Below are 24702 nucleotides of genomic sequence, written 5' to 3'. Positions count from 1 at the left end.
GCCGATCTCGAGTAGCTCGCGAGCCGCTCGGCTCGTTTGCACCCCTACGTGAAACCGAAACCGGTTATTAAAATTTAGTTTGTAAAATATAATTTATATCTATCATACATTAAAATAAAATATTTTCTGAAAGGTTATGTAATTAGTTTGAAACCAATTTACCTTCCCTCCTTCCCAAATTAATTCCCGCACAATCCTTCCGCCCAATATTTGGATTTCCCACACACCAACTCTAGAGATTAACTTCCCTTTCCCTAACCTAATTTGTTCACTTCTCCCCAGGACCCCAGCGATTATCTGTGTTTTGCCTCCATGGCATCAGTTCTAGGAAGCAACCATGAAGGAGATTCCAGAGCCTGAAAGACATGTATGCTTCACTATTGCTACTGGTTCTTTACTATATTCATTGTTCCTTGTTTTTAATTTGATTCATATAACATTATTTAGAGGACTTTTTTGATGATGTACATAAATGTCTTGGTTACCAACAACATGCCCACCAAGTGTTCGATGATTTGCTTACCACTTGGGCCTTAATTTGTTTGTTTGTAATCCTAAAACACTGATGATTCATGAATGTTTATTCTGATTTTCAAATTGCTACTCGAACTTTGTGTGTTTTTAATAATCGTATCTTACTGTTTTTGTTTATTCCTAATTGTAGTTGTCTTGTGGTACGCTTTCAATGCTTTCAGTTTGTCAACATAGAACTATAGGCACTGATTTTTGTTCTTTTAGGGTTGTGGAAGAAGGTTGTGAGGGTTTTTTTTTATTATTTTCAAATAGTCACCTTGTAAAAAGCCTTTTTTTTGTAGCACTGGTGTGCTGAGTTGTTCCCAAAAGCAAATCAAAATCGCCGGTGATCCAAGGGATACCAAGCACGGCTAGAGGATCGCAACTTCAACTCCTTCAATTTTAGGTCAGTAATTGTTAAAATTTAAAAAAATTATGTTCAAATGGTCAACAATGTGTGATTGTGGGTATATGTGCAACAATCATGATGTATTTCTGTGATTTTTACCATTTTAAATTGAAACTTCGTTGTTGTTTTGTTTATCAGTGTGTGTGTGCATGTGCAATGATCAAGTTAGTCGATCATAAATGCCTTTTGTTTGTTCATGAATTATTCACTGAATTTTATAACACCCAGTGCCAATTATAAATTTAGTTTGTGCTATATGACCCATATCAGTTGTTTGTTCAAATATTTGCTCGTTGGTTCATTTGCTTCAGAACACCAAAAGCTACTTGAGTCATATGAACCAAATGAATAAACAAACAGATCTGACCAAATCCAATCATCTCTATTTTTCAACTAAAAACCATATTATAGAAATGCTAAGATCAAAGGTGCTGTAGTGATAAACTCCTCCATTTGTCCCAAAGGTCAGAAGTTTGACCCTATTCCACATGTTTTATATTAAATTTGGAATTTGTTTTTTCTTTTTCTGAGCAAATACAGACAACCTGAAAGTGCAGGTCCAATATGGAATTACAAATTACAACACCAGCTTGAAAAACAAACATAATTAAATCAATATCAGCAGCTCTGCATATCTTAACTCCTGGTTTCCATGTAACTGACTTCCATATCGATCAGCACATCCACTAATAGATTTAGTTCACCTACCATAATGTTAGCATGATATTAAGCAATTTAGGTTTATTGTTACAAAGTTTGGCTTCATTCCTCTGTTTGTACTCAGTTATATGTTTTTGTATAATATGTAATACTTACAAAGTTTGTTATTTTTCACTTTGAATAGTAATGGACAGATCATCGATGTACCTTGCACCAAGATCAAGTCAAACTTTTGTTAATGGGGTGCACACGTTCTTGAATTTTGCATTTGAGAGAGCTTGTGTCAATAGGGGGAAAATAAAATGTCCATGTACAAAGTGTCTAAATATGAAATATCAGAGTAGACAAAATGTTCTGGATCACCTCATATGTTCAGGGTTCCGGCCTGAATACTTGAATTGGGTATATCATGGGGAAGGCACAACGGTTGCATCGAGGAGCACAACCCATAATGATGACGAAGAGATACTTCGCCATGAAATGCATGAAATGTTGGATGATATATTTGAAACAGAAGGTGGAAGTGGAGTGGGGATACATGAGAATGCTTGGAATAATAGTCAAGAGACGAACAATAGAAAAAGCAAATTTGATGACCTTGTTAAGGAAGCCGAAGAAAATGTGTACCCGAATTGCAAATACAGCAAGTTATCTTGTGTGGTGCATTTGTACCAAATAAAATGTCTCGGTGGATGGAGTAACACATCTTTCTCTATGTTATTAGACTTTTTAAAGGATTTGTTACCTAAAGGAAATTTGTTACCTAAATCAACACCACAAGTGAAAAAATTAATGGCCGACATCGGATTAGGATATGAAAAAATACATGCATGTCCTAATGGTTGCATGTTGTTTTGGAATGACAAGGAGAAAGATGAAGTGTGTTCTTTATGTGGATCTTCTAGATGGAAAGTTCATGAAGCTAATCCAGAACACGAAGTAAATCCTCCCAAGAGGAAGGCTTTAAAAATATTACGATGGTTTCCCTTAAAGCCTAGACTTCAAAGATTGTTTACGTCATAAAAGACGTCTAACCTTATGAAGTGGCATCATCTAGAGCGTGTAAAAGATGGAAAATTGCGGCATCCAGCAGATGCATTAGCTTGGAAAGATTTTGATGAAAAGTTTCCAGAATTCGCTACTGATCCTCGCAATGTTCGTCTAGCTCTAGCAACTGACGGCTTCAACCCATTTAGGACAATGAATTCGGTAAATAGTATTTGGCCAGTTTTTCTTATTCCATACAACTTACCACCATGGTTGGTTATGAAGCAGCCAAATTTTATTCTTTCTTTAATCATCCCGGGTCCTAAAAGTCCTGGAAACAAGATAGACGTGTATATGCAACCTTTGATTAAGGAATTGAAGGAGTTATGGGAGGATGGAGTTAATACATTTGATGCCTCAACGAAACAATACTTCATGTTGAAGGCTTCTATTATTTCTACCATATCAGACTTTCCAGGTTATGCCAATCTGTCTGGGTGGAGCACTAAAGGAGAACTTGCATGTCCCGTATGTGGTTTTGGTACTGAATCCAAATGGCTAACTCATGGAAGAAAGTTTTGTTACATGTGTCATAGGAGGTGGCTTCCATCTGACCATAGTTGGCTTCCATCTGACCATAGTTGGCGTTCAGATATTAGATCGTTTGTTGGACGCCACGAATTCAAAGTTGCTCCTATTCCTCCTTCTGGAGAGGAGGTTCTACAACAAGTAGGCGACATAGAATTTCTTGTCGACAATGATGTTCGTAGTCCATGGAAAAAGAAAAGTATTTTTTTTATGTTGTCATATTGGGAGCATCTGCTGTTGCGTCACAATCTTGATGTGATGCACATTGAAAAGAATGTTTGTGACAACATAGTGGGGACTTTATTAGGACAAGAAGGAAAGTCGAAAGATAACTATAAAACAAGACTTGACTTACAAGAAATGGGTATAAGAAAAGAATTGCATCCAAAGAAGCGGCATAGAAGTAGTATCACTTTCATGCCAAAAGCTTGCTATCAAATGACTCGAGGTGAAAAGGCTCAATTTTTAACAACCCTTAAGTCAATCAAGCCTCCTGATGAATTTTCATCCAATATCTCTCGATGTGTACACTTAAATGAGGGCAAGCTAATTGGGATGAAAAGTTATGACTGTCACATGTTGATGCAAGAGTATTTGCCGATTGCATTACGTGGAAGTTTGCCGGACCATGTAAGCTCGGTTATAATCGAGTTATGCGAATTTTTAAAGACCATTTGCTACAAGGACTTATCTGAAGTTGATCTACATTTTCTCGAGTCTAAAGTTCATCTCACTTTATGCAAACTAGAGAAGATATTTCCTCCATCATTCTTTACTGTAATGGTTCACTTGGTGATCCATCTAACGAGAGAGGTTAGGCTTGGAGGTCCTGTCGCATTTCGGTGGATGTACCCTGTTGAAAGGTAAATAATGTTTTTATTAATGTTATCCATTATCTGCTACATTCCTATATATTTAAAGTGTATGGGGGGGGGATAGGCCCAACTGGCTATTGAGTGGAATAGTCGCAACTGGCTATTGGCTACAAAATTTATAACCTGATTTTACAAGCTAAGCTCCATATAAATTTCAAGTTTCATCAAACAATTCAAGTAGAAGTTCGGTAAAACTCGTTTGATTTTGTATGATAATTGGAGTTGGGTTTGTGTATATTGAATGATTTGTGGATGGTTACATTTGAGTATATTGATATTCTGATTTATATGTTGAAAATGATTGCATTGAACTGCACATAAGTTGGTCGATCATATGCCAAAATGAATTTTTGCTGTTTTTTAATGATCTCTTCCAACTTAGGCAGAGTCGATTCAATTCAGATTGTTCGAACCAAACCGGTTCCATACCCTATCCTACCCGGTTCTTATTGGGTAGGATTTTCTGATCCAAAAACTAGTTATGAACCTGGCCCAGTTCCTCTTCCTTGCGTATGGTGTATTTTGGTATACTCAATACACTATGTATGGCATAACAAACGCAAAACAGCTGTTTATGCATTTTCTAACTACTTACAGATCTAAACCAAGTGTCTTTTGTAACTATACAAGCTACGCCTATTGTATGACATTAAGTCAAGTAAAAACAACACTTAAACTATAACATGTCCTAAAACTAGTTTATTTTATTTCTAAATGATCAATGACTTAGAAGTATGACATGTACAGGGACCTTCTAAAACTTAAGTCATACGTTCATAATCGAGCTCATCCCGAAGGATCAATTGCTGAAGGCTATTTAGCTGAGGAAAGTATAACATTTTGCTCTAGATATCTATCCAAAGTAGAAACTGTTTTTACTAGAGCAGTTAGGAACGATGATGAGGGTCACCAAAATCACATTGAAGAATCCAACAATCTTTGCCCTGGTCGTGCCTTAGGTCGTAAATTGGATTTGGGAGTACCTATTCGCAAAAGAAGGAGATCTTCAAATTCAGACATTGATGAGAAGTCTCTCACTCAAGCACATCGCTATGTATTATTCAATGTTGAGTCAGTTACACCTTTTCAAGAGTAAGATAATTTGTGTTTGCTCTTAGTTACTCTTGCTCTTCATTCATCTATCACAAAAATATATAGTAATATCAATTTTCTTTTAAGGGAACACAAACGGATAGTCAAGGGACAATTAATACGGTCCTCGTCGGATACCAGATTATGAAATGAACAAGATTCATGGCCAACAGTTTGCTGACTGGTTCAAGAAAAGGGTAATTCAAAATAAATACTATGGATACGTTATAGTTTATTGTTTGGGATCTTAATAAAATGACTATTAACAACTCTGTTGTAGGTTGCACGTATGGAAGAGCAAGGTGATGAAGTAACTGAAGATCTAAAATGGCTTGCTCGTGGTCCGCTTAGAAGTGTGAATCGATACTCTGGATACCTTGTTAAGGGTTATCGTTTTCATACAAAAAGTCGAGAGAAGTCACTAAAAACCCAAAACAGTGGTGTTGTTGTTACTGTAGAAGGTGAAAATTATGCTAGTAGTCGAGATAGAAGGCCTGTTCAAGGCGTGGTTAACTACTTTGGTAAATTGAATGACATTATTGAGTTAAACTACTCAGGTCAAATACGAGTAGTTTTATTCAAATGTGAATGGGTTGATATCAATAGGGGCTACAAGATAGATAATGGTGTAACATTGGTAAATTTCTCATACAAGGCACATACAGGGGCTAGTTTAACTGATGATCCATTTGTATTGACAGCACAAGTTGATAAGGTGTTCTATGTCACAGATCCCAAGCAAGACTGGGAGGTTGTCAGATTTGTAAAAGTAAGAGATGTATTTGACATGGGAGTTCTTGATGATTGCACATTTAATGTGCCTAATTTGCATAGGATTGGGGATGATGGTGAAGATGGCATTGACATTACACCTGATATGGAACATGAAGTAGATGTTGAAGAAAACGACGATGAGTCTTTTTTTTAATTAGTTACAAATATTATGTTGTAAACCTTTGATGTAACTTTGTTTTCGGAATTTAGTATTATGTGGTGAGTATGTTGACTTTAGGATGTTAACCTATGAGGTCGACTTTCTGATTTAGTTCACTTAGAATGCTGACTTTCTGTTTGAATATGATACTACTAGATATGGACAGTTGACCATAGTTAGATCAGTTGACTTTCTAACCTATCATATACCGACCATAATTATACACTGAACTGGTTTTTAATTCTTAATGCTATTGGTTTTTTTAGGTTAGTGAACTTATAGTTGCAGTTAAGGGAGAAAAGGAGGTACTTGTGCATGGTGGGATGATTAAACCCACAAATTCTTGTGGATATATCGGAGTCAGTGGCTGGAGTTGTGTTTGTGGATGGTGAGTTCCTCTGCCCCTATGAGTTTCTTTGAATTTGATTTATGTGTTTAATAGGAAACTTAGAGGGTGAGTCAAGGTTTTGATTAATGGGTTTGATATGAAACTTAGGGTGAGTCAAAGTTATGATTAACGGGTTTAATATGAAACTTAGTGGGTGAGTCAAGGTTATGATTAATGGGTTTGATATGATCTATTCATGTATACAGATGCATACATGCCTGCCTGAACCAGTAGTGGTGCTTAATGTCATTTGGGCTCAACCGCAACCTGTTTCAGCACTATATGAGGCGTCCAAAAAAGATGAGAAGCAGGTTGATATACGTTACTGGTGAGATGGTAAATCTCTCTCTCATCATTCATTAAATGGCCATCAAAATATGTGAATCGGGTTGGATTAGGTGTCAAATCATGATCATGCTCTGTTAATGTTTGAATGTAAACGGGTTTAAGTCAAAATGGGTCAATTTAAAAAAGGCATCATTTTGCCATTGGGTCAAATTGGATCTCAGACTTTCACATTCGGTGAGCATGCAGCCATAGCTCGTATTTTTAGCCCTGATTGTTTTTTAGGGGAGGGTGGGTTTGGATCAGTGTACAGAGGGCAAATTCAGGGAAGTGGTCAGGTATTTTTAGCCCTGATGGCAGGTTACAATTTCTTTAAAAGTGCTAGTTACACAATTGAAATCCTTTCTACGGCTTCTTTTGCTAACGAAAAGGATAATCTGCGTAGGAAACCTTTAAATTTGAAACTGAAATAGACAGGTTTGGTTTAGACTTTAGAGAATCCTATAGCTATATCTTCTTCTAATTTTCCTCTAAACTTTGTGGATGTATTTCTCAGGTTCTTGCACTACATCTATTTAACCAGTTTACCCATTTGACCCATATTGATTATAGATAAACCCTAGGTCAAAATTTCCACCTCTAAATTATATACAAATTCAAGACCAACTAAAAATCTTTAGACATGCTTAATAATTTCAAGATGTCAATATAGTTTGTTGATGATGCATGCAGGACTTGCAGAAAAAAGGTGAATAATGCGGCACAGAGTCACCCTTTGGTGGCTCACTTACATCTGAATCAAGCATTTACATTATGGACACATTAGGTTGCAAAGTCATGCTTTCACTATTGTTTTTGAGTAAATTGCGGTTTTGGTCCCTGTGGTTTATTAGCCATTGCAATATTTTACAATTCTGAAAAGTCTTGCAATTTTGATACTAATGTTTTCATTTCATTGCAATTTCAATCCTCCTTATTAACCCCATCCATAACCTAGTTAAAACAAGTCACATGACTATCATGTGCAAGGGCATTATCGTAAATAACCATAAAATGAAACAAACAAATAGAACAAAAATCATCTTTTTGAATCATACGACGTTCCGAGTGATATTGTCCTAGGGTTTCCCATGAGCGACACAAATCTCCATTTTCTTCAAAATCGGATGTGGTTCTCGACCATAACTGGGTGTTTCGGAAGCATAACTGGGTGTTAAATTTATGCATGGCTGAAGCAGGTTATAAACACACAGCAGCATCCGCTGCACGCAAATTTATGGACGCTGCAGCGTCGCCCGCACGCTGAATAACTGATTTTTTTTAAACCGATCCAAAAAACCGGTCAATAAAACTTACAGAAAAAACCGCTTCGCTGCAGTGTCGAAAAACCTGCAGAACGCTCCCGAACGCTGCACTTTTTTGATGTTTTTTGCTGAAAAATCTGCATTTTTTGGGGTTTTTTTGCTGAAAAAAACCTGCAGTTTTTAGCCGTTTTTTGCTGAATGAACCTGCACTTTTTTGACATTTTTTGAGGATAAAACCCTGTATTTTTTGGGTTTTTTTTGCTGAAAAAATCTGCAGATTTTTGGCTTTTTTTGCTGAACAAACCTTCACCTTTTTGATGATAAAAACCTGCATTTTTAGAGTTTTTTTTGCTGAAAAAAGCCTGCAGTTTTTAGGCTTTTTTTGCGGAAATAACTTGATTTTTTTTTTTACTTTTTTTTGCTGATAAAAACCTGCTGTTTTTTTGGTGTTTTTTTGCTGAATTAAACCTACAGTTTTTTGCCGATTTTTTGTTCAAAAAACCTGATACGCAACGTACACGTTGTTAACTGACAACATCAAACACGTTATAAGCACACGCAGCAGCAGTTATAGTTAGTCGTATAAATCGTTACCTGAATGTGCACGCAGCGTACACATCGTTAACTAATAACTTCAGCTGAATCGTTACAGCGTACACGTTGTTAGTCATTTAAATAGTTTCAATTATTCGTTTACATCAGCTGATGTATTAGGGTTTGGGATGTGAAGAAGAAAGAAACAGAAGTTAAGTAGTAACATTATTTCTTTCATATTTATGGTTATTTACGATAATGCCCCTGCACATGATAGTCATGTGACTTGGTTTTAACTAAGTTATGGATGAGGTTAGTAATGTGGACTGGAATTGCAATGAAATGAAAACATTAGTATCAAAATTGCAATACTTTTCAAAATTGTAAAATATTGCAATGGCTAATAAACCATAGGGACCAAAACCGCAATTTACTCTTTTTTTTTTCTCCGAGTTAGTTTTGCGATTTATACTGAAATAATATATGTTTTTAATATATTTAGGTGCAGAGGTTATTTTGCCAGGGAAACAACACATCTTCGACTGTGTACTGACTACACTATTGCCTGCTTACATAAGCAGCGCAACGGATTACCTTTGAAAAACTTGTAACTAATGGTAAACCGTATGCTAATGACAGGAAGTTGTACGCATAAGCGTCTCAAATTTTGTTCGGTGCACTATAAACAACACCATGATAGATTAATGACAAACTGTTATTAACATGAGGAATGCTTGTAACCGTACCTAATTGAATCTAAATTGTGATGTTGCGCAACGACTGAAAAGGAATACCCCTAGTTACTTTATATTTGAAAAAGCACGGCTGGAAACAATACCCTTCTTACTTTGGGTCGTCTGATTGTCAATCCACGGTTATAGTTTTAGATTAGCTTTCTTGTAATATGTATATTGGATGATGGTGAAGGTAAAAGGTTGTAGAGAGAGAGAAAGGAGAGCAGAGAAAACTTCACGCAGTGCCATTAGTTTGTTACCATGACTTGCAAATTATAACTAAACCGAATGTTGAAAGAAACAAAGTCTAGAAAATGAAAAGTTGAAACAAAATGGAGATTAGGTGTGTAGATACCGAGTTTAACAGACTAATGGTCTAAAACCATTGTTTTGTGTTCATATAGAAATACGTTGTGGCCAATGACACATAGAGGAGCACAAACTGGGTAATTTTAATAACCGGTTTCGGTTTCACGTAGGGGTGCAAACGAGCCGAGTGGCTCGCGAGCTACTCGAGATCGGCTCGAGAAAAAGCTCAAAACAAGCCGAGCCTTATCAAGCCCGAGCCGAGCTTGAGCCTAAAATAAAGCTCGTTTGTTTATCGACCTTGAGCTCGAGCCTCACATGTGAAGTTCGTTAGGCTCGTCAAACCTTACGAGCCATAGTGCAAATGAGCCGAGTCGAGCCGAGCTTATTTAAACTTGTTTACAAGCCGACCTCGAACCTAAAAATAAGCTTATTTAGTAAACGAGCCCGAGCTTCATTTATCGAGCTCGCGAGCCTAAAAAGTCTATTTATATTATTTTTATTTAATATATTAATTTATAGATAATAAACGAGCCGAGCTCGAGCTTAAGAAAATACCAACAAGCTGAGCTCGAGCCCGAGCTCTCATAAGTTAATCTAGCTCGAGCTCGAGCCTGGTCGAGCTCGGACTCGCCTTTGCTCGTTTGCACCCCTATTTGAAACTAATATAATCACTCCTTTTTATTTTTTTTAATATATCATTTTTAATGTTTATGTGTTTAAATTATGAGTTTAAAAAATGAAAAAAAGTAGTATAACTTATTTGCATGGATCAGGTTGTCACAAATTGTCATGAATTATGGCCTTATCATATCTATTTTTTTGGATATTGATGGATTCATTAGTTACAGTGGTTCTTAACTAACTATGATGAAATTTTGTTTGTTTTTTATATATTCTTTTTGTTAGTATTGTTTTACATTTTGGAATTACAGATCAGATATGGGTTTCAATAAAGGAAATTAGAGTTGCTTGAAATTATCAATGATATACGCAAAGTGTCATTATAAACATAAATTAGTGGTATAAAAGGTAAATGCCAGTAAAAGTATGTGTTAAATAAATGTGGCATGCACAAAGTGCCATTAAAAATCTATATTAGCGGCATAAAAACTATATGCCACCAAAAGTGTGTGTTAATCAAATGTGGCATACTCAAAGTGCCACTATAAACCTAAATTAGTGGCACAAAGGCTAAATGTCACTAAAAGTGTGTGCCACTAAATGGCATTTTTTTTGTAGTTAGGGAAGAAAAAGGTGACATGACTGTAAGGGTTGATTGTGATGGAAATTGAAATTGGGTAGAATCAGTGGATTGACTAACAACTGTTGAAACAACTGGTGTCTCAACCGTTGTTGTCTTAACATATGCTGAAACATTTGTTGCATCAACAATTGTTTCGGTCAACGTTGGCAGTGGTGATGAGGATTTTGTATTCTGCTTTTTGACAGGTGGTTTTTCTGGTGAGAGTTTTGTTTTAGGTGTATCAGAATCTGACTTCTTAGGTTCAGCAGTGGTTTTGAGTTTCGTAGCAGTGGTTGGTTTTTCTGGTGGTGATTCATTATCTTTCTGTGATTTTCTACTATTTGAAGTTCCAATGTTAAGCACTTCATCTTCCTCTTTTGTATGCTTCCTCTTATGTTTTCGTTCAATCTCCTTATCTGTCTATTTGTTAACAGAATCATCAATTCCCTTTTTCTTACCAGTATCAGATTTTCCAGGAGATTTTGCAGAAGTTTGCTTGGCAGGCTTTGGATTTTGTTTTGGCTGATTCCTTGGTGTTGGTTTGCCAAAGTATTTCATGGAATCCTTTTCCCTCTTTTCAGCATCATCTTCATCGTCTTTTTCAAACACAGGTGTAGGGGTAGTACCAGTTAACTTTGCAATGCATTCTTTTATGCCCTTGATGTCAGCATGTGTGTCTTTGTATCTTGATTCAATCATAACTCTAATTAGCTTCATGTGGATATTAAGTTGAATCTCGGCCAGTTCCCTTTGAGCTGCAAGAATGGGTTGTACCGAATTCCAAAGCTCTTGGCATAACTGCTGATGAGAAGGTCGACTTTTGAAAGCATCCACCAACTGCTTCAATTGATCTTTCATATCAGCAACAGTTGTTTCCAAGTTAGATATCCTGTCCGTCAAATCCTGGTATTTTAATCCATCACCTAACTTAATAGGATCATCTGAATTCCCACCAGAGGTGGTTGTATCTGCTTTTGAAAGAGGAGATATCTCCAAATTTTCATTAGCAGATGCCCCTTGTTCTTAGTTCTAGGGACTTCCCTCTGCATCAGTGGTTACCTTAGTGATCTCACCCGTGGTTAACTTGAACTCACCAGTGGATACCTTGATAGACATAGCAGTGGTTGCTTTCAAGGGAGTCTGACTGATGAAACTACTGTCCAAATGTAAATCAGTGGATTTGACATTTGTAGTAGCTGCTCCACTTGAAAAACCATCAAGAATTTGATGAAATTCAAGAGGTGTGGCCTCCTCAACTATTTCTGGGTTAGGTAATTGAAAAGGTTCAGACATAGCTATTGTTGAAGTTAAACTCTCAGTAAAGTGTTCGTGAGAGGGATTCCTATCACTCTGAATGTCAATAGCTTGAAGCAGTGTTACAAACTTTGGTGGAATGGAAGATGAAGGGATTGTTGTCGAAAGAGACATTGTCGCGGGAGAAGGGCTTTTAAGTATACTCTCATATGAGGGGTATGACATCATATTGTGGTGTCCCTGTGAATACAACATGTTCCTTTTGTGAGGAATCATGAGGAGTTTGGCTTATGGACTGAGATCTTCCCGCATGTTGTGAGGAAGTAGCAACAGTGGTTTGTAGTGACATCTGTGTTGTCACGGTGTTAACCTCTGGGATCTCATCTTCCAGAGGACCCGTTTTGATGGCTTCGGTGGGCTTTTTGGATTTTGTTTTGGTCTTTTTAAGTTTTGTTGGTGGGGGTTTCACAGTAGTGGTTGTAGTGTTGTGATCACCAAGAGCAGTGGGCTCAGCAACAGACGTTTGAGGAGCAGTTGTAGACTCATCTAAAATTTCCTCATTCCCCTTTGCTTCAGTTTTGAAAACATCTGATTCTTTAGCCATAAGGCGGTTAAAAGTTAGACTATTCATTTTAATACCTTCACCTTTTTCAAAAAGCTTTTTGAGAAACATGTTTTTGCAGGTAGTAGCTTAATAGTCTAGGAAACAAAAGAAAACCAGCAGGTTTCCCCTTTTTAATAGCAAAACTTTCCCCTTTTTAATTGCAGCAGTTTTGCCCTTTTTAATGTTATTTAAATTTGCAACCAAATGAGCAAACAGTGCTTAGGAGTAGTTAAAATTAGTATTTGTCAAAATTGCATACCCCAATGACTGAATTTTCAAAGGTATTTCATTAAAAGAAGTAGTTTTATTTGAGAGACAGATTAAGAAAGTATGGAACAGGAATTTCATCGGCGGTGGAAAATTACCTTTAAACATAGTGGCCTTATTCAACTCTCCATCATATCCCCTCCCCTTAGAGTATGTTTGAATCTCATTTTTCAGAAAAGAAGTCTTACCTGCCAAGTCGTATACCTCAAATGTTGTTGATATGGTACTTGGGGTAATAGCAACCGATTCACCTCCGACTTTTGAAGTTATACTTACGGCCACATTGTTTTGTTCTTTAATACTCACATTAACCCAAAAATCGCGAAGCGTCTCTTGGAAAATGGGTGCGTCGGCGGTAAGAATGACCTTATATTTTGATGATGTAAGAACATCAATCATCGAATGATAGAGAGTATTGTTCTCAGTTTTCTCAAAAATAGCAACGTAGTTATGCGATTTTTTCATCACCAAATTCATGATCGGAATTGAAAGTTGCGAGAGGTTGACGAAGAAGTGTTGAAGAAGAAGGTGGAAACCGGTCTGCTGAATTTTAAACTCCAGATGAAAGTAAAACCTTTGTTTGGGGATGAAACAGCGGTTTATAAACTGAAAAGGTGAATGCTGACGTGTCAGAAGTTAGAAAGATCTGATGGCTAACATCTGTCCACGTCACAACTTCTGCTCTGATAATGGATGACAGTTGTTGCGAAAACCACTGTTGGCCAACAACAGATGTTAGACAACATTAGTAACTCAACAGTCCTCAGATTAAACAGAACCTATGAGAACAGACAATAACCTTCAGCAAAATTTGGAAACCACTGTTGGACAACAACAGATCTTATACAACAATAGTAAGTTAGCAGTCCTTTCAACAGACTTTTAATATAAAGGAATAAATTGATATTAAATATCAGCAGCCATTTAATGCAAAACATTTAAAAAATAAATTTTCAATAGTAAATATCAAGAAACTGAAAGGACAAATTTTAAACCTCTGCAAAAAAAATATTAAAAAAAAACCTCTTCATTTAAAGACCAACAATAATCTACATGGCAAACAAAGGCGACTACCACTTCATCAGACACAAATGTTGTAAACAGTGGTAAATCAACAGTTGAGCAATAACAGATGTTTAGAACTGTTGAGCAGTGGTAAATCAACAGCAGTAAAAAACCTCTTTATTTAAAGACGTTGAGCAATAACAGATGTTCAGAACTTCTATTGTGTTAATCATTGATAATTCTTTGGAAACTGCTGTGGATTTGACAATTCTATTGTGTTGAGTTGCGACTACCACTTCATCAGACACAAATGTTGTAAACAGTGGTAAATCAACAGCTGAGCAGTAACAGATGTTCAGAACTGTTGAGCAGTGGTAAATCAACAGCAGTAAAAAACCTCTTCATTTAAAGACGTTGAGCAATAACAGATGTTCAGAACTTCTATTGTGTTAATCATTGACAATTCTTTGGAAACTGTTGTTGGGAATAACAGATGTTCGCATCTGTAGCAACTCAACAATCGTTACACAAAAACAGGAATTGTTGAGCAATAACAGATGTTCAGAACAATTGAGCAGTGGTAAATCAACAGAAGTAAAAAACCTCTTCATTTAAAGACGTTGAGCAATATCAAATGTTCAGAACTTCTATTGTGTTAATCATTGACAATTCTTTGGAAACTGTTGTTGAGAATAACAGATGTTCGCACCGGTAGCAACTCAACAGTCGTTACAAAAAAAACAGGAATTAAGAGAATAGAAAATACCTTTAAACAGTGGATGAATCTTTTGCCAAACAGCTGTTTTAAAAACAGCTGTTTTCAACAGACTTTTAAAGATTTTTTGTCAAATTTTTTTCAAAATAGCTATTTTTTAAAATGTTCAGAACTTCTATGAGAACAGACAATACCTCTAAACAGTGGATGCATCTTTTGCCAAACAGATGCTAGTAACAATAGCAACTCAACATTTACAATAGCAGGTATCAACACTAACAACTGTTGATGCTCAAATCAGTAAAAATAAAATTTACATATTACATATGATGATAGATCAACAATTACATTAAGAACTGAACAACGAAATTGATATTCACCAATTTACACATATTTTGGTCCCTCCATTTTACCCCCATTTTATGCGTTTTTGACCGTAAAACCGTTAATCGGATATTTAATCAAGTATACTTTTGTTTACAGGTCTAAAACAGCATGCCAAACAAGAAGATGATGAAAACAAGGACTTTCTGGACGAAACGACAAAGTTGCGAACATTCTGTGAAGAATTCTGACCTGGGTGTTTGGCACGGTCGTGCGATAAGAGGAACGACCGTGCGGTTCCAACAACATAACCAAGCCCGTCAGTGCACGCCAGTGCGATCCGGGGTGCAAGCCTTTCTCGGAGTGGAACGCTCGTGCGACTTGCGGCACTCCCATGCAAAATCGATGACCAAGCCCAACCCGGGAAGGCACTGCCCGTTCAAGAGTCAGTGCACCCCTAGCCGGAAACGCACATTCGTGCAACAAAGTGAACGGTCGTGCGAGATCGAAGACCGGTCAACTCTGCTGATGTCACAAAAGTATGGTGCAACGTAATGTAAAAGTGAACGGTCGTGCACTTTATTGGCACGATCGTGCGATCGCAAAATGTTATAAAAAATAGACAGTAGCATTTTGTTCGATATTATGGGTTTTTGGGAGCTCATCAGGCGATTTCACAAGCCCTGGAGGCTTTGCTTTTAACCCGGATTCAAGCCACATTGTGCCGATTAGCTCCGTTTCTATCAGGATTCTCATTCTTATGCTTGTTTATGGTTTGAATTCTTAAGTCTTTCCATAATTTTGTTATGTTTCAAGCATTGAGATTGATCATTATGTATTAATGTAAGCCTTTGGGCAAAAACACTATATCCCTTGCTTCATTATAACCATTAGTATGTTGATTATGTTTGTAATGACACTTTGAAACATTTTCTAGGTTAATCTTTGATGATTAGTTTGCAACCTTGTTTATTGATGTTGATTTCTTGATTATAAGTAATTATGTTGGATGATTAGTATTTGGTTAGTTGAGATAGTTGAAAGATGAAGCTTAATTAATCATGTATTAGTAGACTTTGAACATGATTAACATGTTTAACTTGTTTGAAATGTGTGCACCATGATACTAGAAATGGTTAGTGGTTTAATAAAAGGTAATTATTGTTAATCGATAAAGCTTTCCTACGCGTAAGGGCCTTTACGGGTTAAATGGTGTCGTTATGAATACTTGTCATGAATTGTTAGCTTAGTTAGTAGTTTAGGCCAAAATTGTTATCTTGGTGAATTTATGTGCAAGATTTGTAAAATAAACTCGGTTGTGATTTAATCTAGTTTATGCTTGTCTTGGTGGTTGCATTGTGTTTATCGGTGTCACTCTCCTTGATTAAGTGAGGTTAGAAAACTCCTAACGGATGACTAACTTATTTTTAAGAGATTTTCATAGACATTTATCAATTGCACGTTAAAGAACAATTTTAGGTGGTTAAAGTGTGTTTATCGTTTTAGCTTTCCGAATGATTGTCATGTTAGGACTCCCGAAAGGGATACTAATTGTCTTGAAAATGAAGAATTGACCAAATGTTTCTAGTGACAAAACCGACATAGTTGACATGCTTTGGTTGTGTATAAAGCAAGGCTATATACTTATTTTCTTATTTGGAGTCTATTATGTTTTATTATGTATTTGTTTACGCTCACTTTAGTTTTTATAAAATCAAATAACTTATCTTTCTTCCGTTAATTTAATGACAAAGGTCTAGTATTATTCCTCTGCCCATTTCCTTGGATCGATACTTGGTTCTTACCTATACTTTACTACATATATGACGGGGTACACTTGCCTCTTTTGTGTGTTTTGATGTTAAAGTAATAATCACTTTTATAAATTTAAAACCAAAGCGTGTGTAATTTCACTATAAAAATATGTGTAGACGCGCACACGTCAGAAATTTATTAATCTTCAGCTCTTGAACAATAGCCTTATCCTCACATACTTGATCCTCAACTTGTATATTTCTTCAACTCTAATGTAAAAGAAGGATATAATGGTAGTAAAACGTATTGAAAAAGCTTCTGCATTGTTTTTGAATTCCGAAGTGCAGAAAGACATCACCAAAACACTTCTTCAGCTCTTCAGCTCTTGAACAGTAGCCCTATCCTCATATACTTGATCCTCAACTTGCTTGAAAAACCGAAAGAACAAAAATAAAATTACAAAAAACAGATTCTCATAATTACCATTAACTTCTTCATTTATTATAAAAAAGTACTCCACTTTCTGCACTTCAGACTTAAAAAACAGTGCAGAAGAACTCCCCACTGCTCGCTCGGTAAAAAAAAAACTGAAATATATCAACACCTTAAAATAAATATTATCAACATATATCAACAGTTTAAAAGAATCCACAAACCTAAAATAACCCGCAAAGCCAAGGTCAAAGGTGAGTGTGTGAAACAGAGCTTCCATGAAACAACGATGTTGGAACAATGATATTGGAACAAAGAACTGTATATGAAAATTAACCGGCTCAATCATGAGAGATATGATCGCAAATATAAAGGAGAGAGATAAATTAAAATTTGAACGTGGAGCCAAATTCATATGTAGATATGAGCGAGAGAGATTTGAATGTGGAGCCAGATAATTATATCTTATTTATAGCATTAGAATTAGAATATATATGGTTTGAATTTTGAAATTTGAATGTGGAGCCAGAATTTTGGATTTTGATTAGAATATATAGGATTGGAATATATATCTGGAGCCATTATTTTGAATTTTGAATCTAGAGCCATAATTTTGAATCATCAGTGGTAATTTTGAATCATCAGAGGTTTGAAAAGGTTTGGAGATGGGCAGTGGTTTGATGGCAATGGTTTGATAGGCAGACTTTGAAAAGGTGAAAGTGGGCCAACTTTGAATTTTAAAGTCTTTATATATTAGGCTTTATGATGTAATAATGACATAAGAAAAGCATTATTGGACATGCTCTCTGGCTAACACCTCAGCTTTTCTTATGTCACTTGGATTTCTCCTTTTATAGAAAGTATATATATTATGCATGTATTTGATTTAAAATTAATGCTCTTAAATATTAATCGATATTTGATTTGAAATTTAATACCATTTAACATAATAAAATTATTTAATTCTAGGAATTTATTTTTGTTAATCTATTTCCTTTTATTATTTATCTCAATGTGAGGATTTTCTTTCTCTAATTAGTTAATTCAAATTTAACATAATAATACCATGTAATTCTATAATAATATCATGTAATTCTAGGAGTTTATTTTTATTAATCTATTTTCTTTTATTATTTAATTCATCGTGAAGATTTTCTTTTTTAATTATTTAACTCAAATTTAATATAATAAATCATTTGATTTTTAAGTTAATCAATAAAAAACCAACAAACCAAATATGTGTCGATATCCTTTTAGCGGTATTACAACTTTATTTTGTTTGTGTTTTCTCTTTCGAATGCTATGACAATAGTGGTACCACTACGACTAATAAAAAAACCCAACTCCCACTATTTGTTTAGATAAAAACCTATAACTAAGTTTAAAAACATATTTTTTTCGTCCAGACCTACTCACTCATTGACATTTAAAGTATCCATTAAACATTTAAATCATCTTTTAACCAATTTACCATTTACTCATTACCTCATTTAGATTATAATTTTATAGTCAATGAAGTAACAAATAAAAGGGGTGGCAATACATTGTGCAAACATAACTCGAACTTTTATAGGGCCCATATTTATACTTGCCCAGAGACAGCTCTGATACAAAGACAATGGATTCTAAATGGAATTTAAAGGTGGATATAATTTCTTGTCGTGTTCGTTTCAACAAAAGAAGGAATTGAATTGAATCCAAATTTTCTGGTTCACCTCATTCTTTCTAGATAAAAGGTAGTTATATCATTTTACGTATTTACATTTAAAATCCATTAACAATTATACCTACCAAACACATTATGGGATTTCAATGGAATTCTTTAAAATCTATTTACAATTCCATTATATTCCATGTAACGAAATTGAATTGATGAAGTTACATCACTTTCATGTATCTTATATAATAAATGATATCACATCAATCACAATGTACATATAAGCTCTTTATGCAACCTTTCCAACATCTGATTCTGCAATTGGAACATTGCCACCATTCCAACGTATGTAACATTTCGCGCTCATGCGATATGTAAATATATATATAAGCTCTTGATGCAACTCATGACTAGGCTTCTTCACTGATAAACCACATTAGTTTATGTCTATTTAAGTTTTGATGAATTATATATATATATATATATATATATATATGGTAATGATCATGAGAAAAATCCCATTTGTGAGAAAATTAAAAAAAATCAATATCCGACATATGCAATATATACTACATATATTACATATATACAATATATATTACGTATAGGCAGTATACGATATACAACATATACACATTATATACTTCATATATATAGTATGATAACTGCACATATGACGTACGGTATAAGTATGGAGTTTTTTAGTTCTCTCAAGAATAAATAAATTTCTCGTAACCTTGTTCCTATATACATGTGTATATATATGTATATATTTGACTTCTTTGTTTGTGTTTCTTTATATTCTTTTCTGTTTGTTTACGTTGTGGACAGTTCATTTATAAGTTTAACAGATGAACACAAACGTGTTCATTTTCTTAACGAACAACAAAGGAACATGAACAAAAAAAGTTGTACCATCGTGCTCACGTTTGGTTATGCTAAATGAACAAACCTAACTGTAGGTCCACCCGGAGGATCGAGTAACCTCTATTCCCTGTTTTCCGACAAACCCGTAAGTGCGGAATCCAAACGGGTAAGTTAAACCAAGTTACGAACACAAAAACGACAAACACGAGATTCACCGATTAACACTCCATTGTATTAATCTAGAAAACGGTTACAAAGCAATGTTTACAAATAGTCTCTGTAAACTCTCAGTGTGTGTGTGTTACAGTGTGTTCGCTATCAAATCTATTCAGACTTATCTACTCTGTTTGTCTTCTGTTGCTGTTTATATAGTGCAGGTATGACGAACCTTCACATGATTGACGAACCTTCAGTGTAATCGACGAAGGTTGAACCTTCGTCAACAGATGTGACGAACTCTCAGTAAGGTGACAAACCTTCATGTGTGACGAAGGTTGTCACTTTCACATTCCAACGAACCTTAAGGTTCGTCACATGTTGGGCTTGTCATGTTTGGGATTTGAAACAAACAGTCCACGTGCATTTAATTTCCATTGAATGAAAACAATGAAATCACGTTGATTTCATTCAAAGTATGCATTGACTAATTAGACATGACATCATCATGGTGATGTGTTCTCGGGAATTGGTTCACGGCTCTCCGTGCTTCGCGTGTCGAACTCTGGGGCGCACGACGAAGGAATGTCGTGATGTCGGGCTTGAGCCGAACCTAACCGAGTCGAGTTGAGTCGTGCCGAACCGAGCCGCGTCCAAAAAATATGTATCAACAAACTCCCCCTTGGACGCTACTCGTGAGGTTCATCTTCCATGTCTTCCATGTCGGAGGATTTTCAAAGTCTTCACGTGTCGTAAGTAGAAATTGTATTAACAAAGTCCCGCTTTCATTTAGGAAGTGTATCAATAAACTCCCCCTTTGATTATGCTTGTGAATCTTTTGATCTTCAATGCTTTAGATCCTTGTGGTGTTGACTGATTGATCAGTGGCAACTCGATCATCTTTATCATTTGAGTGCCTTCACGTCGTGTCTTCATTCCGAAGCTTATCATCGAACATGTTCTCCTCGCCTTTAGCATCTGCACATGCAAGAAAGCTAAACACGTAATGAGAACAACTGCTTGGAATATAGTTAACATAAACAAACGACACACATGTGACCATGTTTTCAACTACCGTCCGACAATTTGGTTTGAAGAGTTAACAGATTTTTCAATTATGATTATTAACTTTCAAAACTTGCAAACTCTGACCGTTTAAGAAGATTCGGTCGTTTTGGTTTTCATTCAGGTTTCAGGCAACGAAGACTCGAGATCCAACATCGTACAATTGAAAATAAGATAGAAATAAAATCTTTTTGGAATTTTTGAATATTTCAAATGTAAAGACAGAAAGCAGTAAATAAATATATACAAAGATACAGAAACTGAAAGCATTAAATAAATATTTACAAACATTCTTTTTGTGAGTTTCGAGGGTAAGAGAATCATATCAGTCGGTCACGCCAAAACGCTCTTGTTGTTCAATTAGTTAACATTTAGATAAGCATCCTATAACAATTATCGGTATTGTTGTCCACATAAGCTCAACTTATCATATGTAATCATGGAGAGGGAATACGTTAAGGTATGATTTATACTTACCGACCGGTGTTCATCCACACACGACACATTCCCGTATCAAGGTATGCACGAGGGTTCATCTTACCGGTGAGTATACCATTTATCATCTGTTTTGACGTATATGAAATGTGAGAAACTCACTTATTTTGATAAAAACAAGCCCTATGTGATAGAATCACTTATTGATGAGGAACTTGATTTTCAGATGCATGAAGGACACAAGAGCAAGTCCGTGAACTGGTCAGTACTTTCGTACAGCAAAAAGACGAACTTGACTCCCGGATAAATGTGATATATTATCACTTATTTTGTTTGGACATGTGATTGTTGATCACTTATTGAGGTCGTATGCAATATGTACACGTATGTATGGTATCATGGAAGATCTAGACTTCATCTACGTTATATTTCGGTAAAAGAAACAACCATGATACCCAGATGATAAACATCATAAAGACCACATATCTCAGAACCTCGGCAATCTCTCAAACGAAATTTCGGCACTAAGACCATATGCCAATGAGTGGTTCCCACCTGGTCTTCAGTCGATTTAAGTTTATATCACCCTGCACACTTTAAGATGATTGTGAGTCTACCGATACATCTTATATAGAGCTGCTTAACATTTTTCATTTTTCCTTTTAAGCTCAAAGAGGTTTCAACAGACCACTGATGTACTATCATTTTCTCTTGTGCTCGCCAGGAAACTCATTTTTGTTTTTCTGTTTTTTTTTTTTTGAGTTTTTGAAATTTTTCGATGTTTTTGAATTTTCAAATTTGGATGTACTCCCCCTAAAATCAACAAACTTACAATAATTTTAAAAACACAAAGATATTTACAAAAACGATTTTCCGATGTGGATTACTCTTGCTTGACCTTAATGCCGTTTACCAATAATAAAAAGTCAAATCTTGATTTATCAAATGCTTTGGTAAAAAGGTCGGCACGTTGGTCATCGGTGTGGACCTTAACAACATCGATAAGCCTTTTATCAAAGCAATCACGTATGAAGTGATACTTAATTTCGATGTGTTTGGTCCTTGAATGCTGCACAGGATTTCTAGTGATAGATAAAGCAGCAGAATTATCGACTAAAATAGGAGTAGTTAGGAATTCAAAACCGTAATCACGCATTTGTTGTTGTATCCACAGGACTTGGGAGCAACAACTTGAGGCAGCAATGTATTCAGCTTCACAAGTTGATGTAGCGACACAAGTCTGCTTCTTGCACTGCCATGTTATGAGGATTTCCTAAGAACTGGCATCCAGCAGTTGTGGATTTGCCGTCGATTTTGCATCCGCCAAAATCAGAATCACTGAAAGCGACTAAGTCAAAGTTATCATCCTTAGGGTACCATAGACCGGTGTCTGGGCAACCCTTCAAATAACGAAAAATCCTTTTTACAGCTGCAAGATGTGAGGCCTTCGGGTTCACTTGATATCTGGCAAGCAGGCACGTTGGATACATTATATCTGGTCTTGATGCTGTGAGGTACATAAGGGATCCAATCATCGCGCGGTAGTATGAAGAGCTAACGAGTTCACCCTTCAAGTCTGGATTGATTCCATGATTTTGCTGCAGTGGGGTACCAATGGGTGATGTGTCGGACATCTGGAATCGATTCAGAATGTCTTAAACATACTTAGTCTGATGGATGAAAATCCCAGACTTCGTTTGTTGCACTTGCAAGCCCAGAAAGAAAGTCATCTCCCCCATAGCGCTCATCTCGAATTTATCCTACATTACACGCTCGAAATCCCTACACATAACATTGTTAGTAGAACCAAATATAATATCATCCACATATACCTGTACCAGTAGAAGATCTCCATCTTGTTGTTTTATGAAGAGAGTGCAATCGATAAGACCTCCGCGAAATCCATTCTCCAGCAGATAATTAGATAAGGTTACATACCAGGCTCGTGGTGCTTGATGTAGACCATAGAGAGCTTTGTTCAGCAACCAAACCCGATCGGGATGGATAGGATCTTCAAAACCTGGAGGTTGTTCAACATACACCTCTTCTTCGACTAGACCATGTAAGAAAGCACTTTTGACGTCCATCTGGTAAACCTTGAATCCTTTGAATGACGCATAAGCCAGAAAGATCCAAATTGCTTCCAGACGTGCAACAGGTGCATACACTTTGTTGTAGTCGATACCTTCAATCTGACGAAAAGCTTGAACGACCAATCTTGCTTTGTTGCGAATAACGATTCCACGATCGTCCTTTTTGCATTTATACACCCAACGGGTACCAATCTTCTTGTAATTAGCAGGTTTCTCTACGAGCTTCCATACACCAAGTTTCTGGAATTGTTGCAGTTCTTCCTACATTGCTTCAACCCAAGAGTTATCTTTCAAAGCTTCTTTCCAAGTTCTTGGCTCTTCCTGTGAGACATAGCACGCAAAAGACCAATCGTTTTGTTGACCAGATTCTCGAATCACCGCATACAGGCCTGCATTGTTGTTGTTTCGCAACATGTTTCTTGTTTGAATGCCGCTCTGTACATTACCGATGATGTTTTGTTGAGGATGGGTATTATGAATCCTTGTTTCTGGATTTTCCGGAACTGGAATGTTTGTACCCAGATTGTTGAGATTGAGATCAACAACTAATTCAATACCCGGAACTGACGAAGAGGATGATGCAGTAGCTTCAGCTGTTTTAGGGTTATCAACTGGAGTTGTAGCTTTCGAAGTACCTTGTACAGCTGTTGTTGGAGCTTCTTGATCTGCATCTAGAAATTCATCATCCTCTCTTCTGAAGATTCGTTCAGTTCGGTTGCATCATGAAAATCCTCATTGTCGAGAGCATTATTGTTTACTGAAGATGGTTCTTGATTGACAATAATTGGACGAACCAACGGTGAATCTGTTGCGTTGTCACTCTCGAAAAACATCCTTGCAGCAGCATTTTCTTCAACTGCTTCAACATTGATCAAATTGAAAAAGTCATCGTACTCAAACATCCATGGTTGACCTGGATTTTTGACTGGCAAAGTGTGTCTTTGTACTCTGACTTCAGACCATTCCTCAACCCTTTTAGTCTCTAGATTCCAGACTCTTAAGTTCGGGGTGGCATAACCAAGAAAGTGACCTTCAATAGCTTTTGCCTCAAACTTTCCATTAGGATCGATCATTGTGCAGGGAGCTCCAAACGGTTCAAGATATGACAAATCTGGTTTTCATTTGTGTAGAAGCTCAAAGCAGGTCTTGTTATGTCTCTTGACTGTAAGGACTCGATTCAATGTGTAACATGCGGAGGCCACAGCTTCACTCCAGAAT

The 24702-nt window shown here is 36.2% G+C and overlaps 1 protein-coding gene and 1 long non-coding RNA gene across 2 annotated transcripts; one reads left to right on the top strand and one right to left on the bottom strand.

Moving 5' to 3' along the window:
- Positions 1–221: 221 nt before the first annotated feature.
- Positions 222–6132, top strand: LOC110922101. Its single transcript, XM_022166434.2, has 6 exons — positions 222–367; positions 816–919; positions 1767–4020; positions 4780–5124; positions 5212–5321; positions 5405–6132. The coding sequence occupies exons 3-5, from the start codon at positions 2621–2623 to the stop codon at positions 5270–5272; spliced, it is 1806 nt and encodes a 601-aa protein (XP_022022126.1). The 5' UTR covers positions 222–367; positions 816–919; positions 1767–2620; the 3' UTR covers positions 5273–5321; positions 5405–6132.
- LOC118489083 lies at positions 2488–6221 on the bottom strand. The gene is made up of 2 exons (XR_004886106.1): positions 6146–6221; positions 2488–2617 (listed from the first exon to the last, which is right to left on the bottom strand). It is a non-coding gene; the product is annotated as an uncharacterized LOC118489083 (long non-coding RNA).
- Positions 6222–24702: the final 18481 nt, after the last annotated feature.

Source organism: Helianthus annuus, chromosome 17 (assembly GCF_002127325.2).
Source record: "Helianthus annuus cultivar XRQ/B chromosome 17, HanXRQr2.0-SUNRISE, whole genome shotgun sequence".
In the NCBI taxonomy this organism is placed as follows: domain Eukaryota; kingdom Viridiplantae; phylum Streptophyta; class Magnoliopsida; order Asterales; family Asteraceae; genus Helianthus; species Helianthus annuus.
The sequence above is the reverse complement of the archived record's forward strand: the minus strand, read 5'-3'. Positions and strand labels throughout refer to the sequence as shown.

Coding starts and splice junctions, on each gene's coding strand:
- LOC110922101 (XM_022166434.2), top strand. CDS start 2,621: ATGAAGTGGCATCATCTAGAGCGTGTAAAAGATGGAAAATTGCGGCAT. Junction 4,021..4,779: donor TGGATGTACCCTGTTGAAAG/GTAAATAATGTT, acceptor TGACATGTACAG/GGACCTTCTAAAACTTAAGT. Junction 5,125..5,211: donor TCAGTTACACCTTTTCAAGA/GTAAGATAATTT, acceptor TTTTCTTTTAAG/GGAACACAAACGGATAGTCA.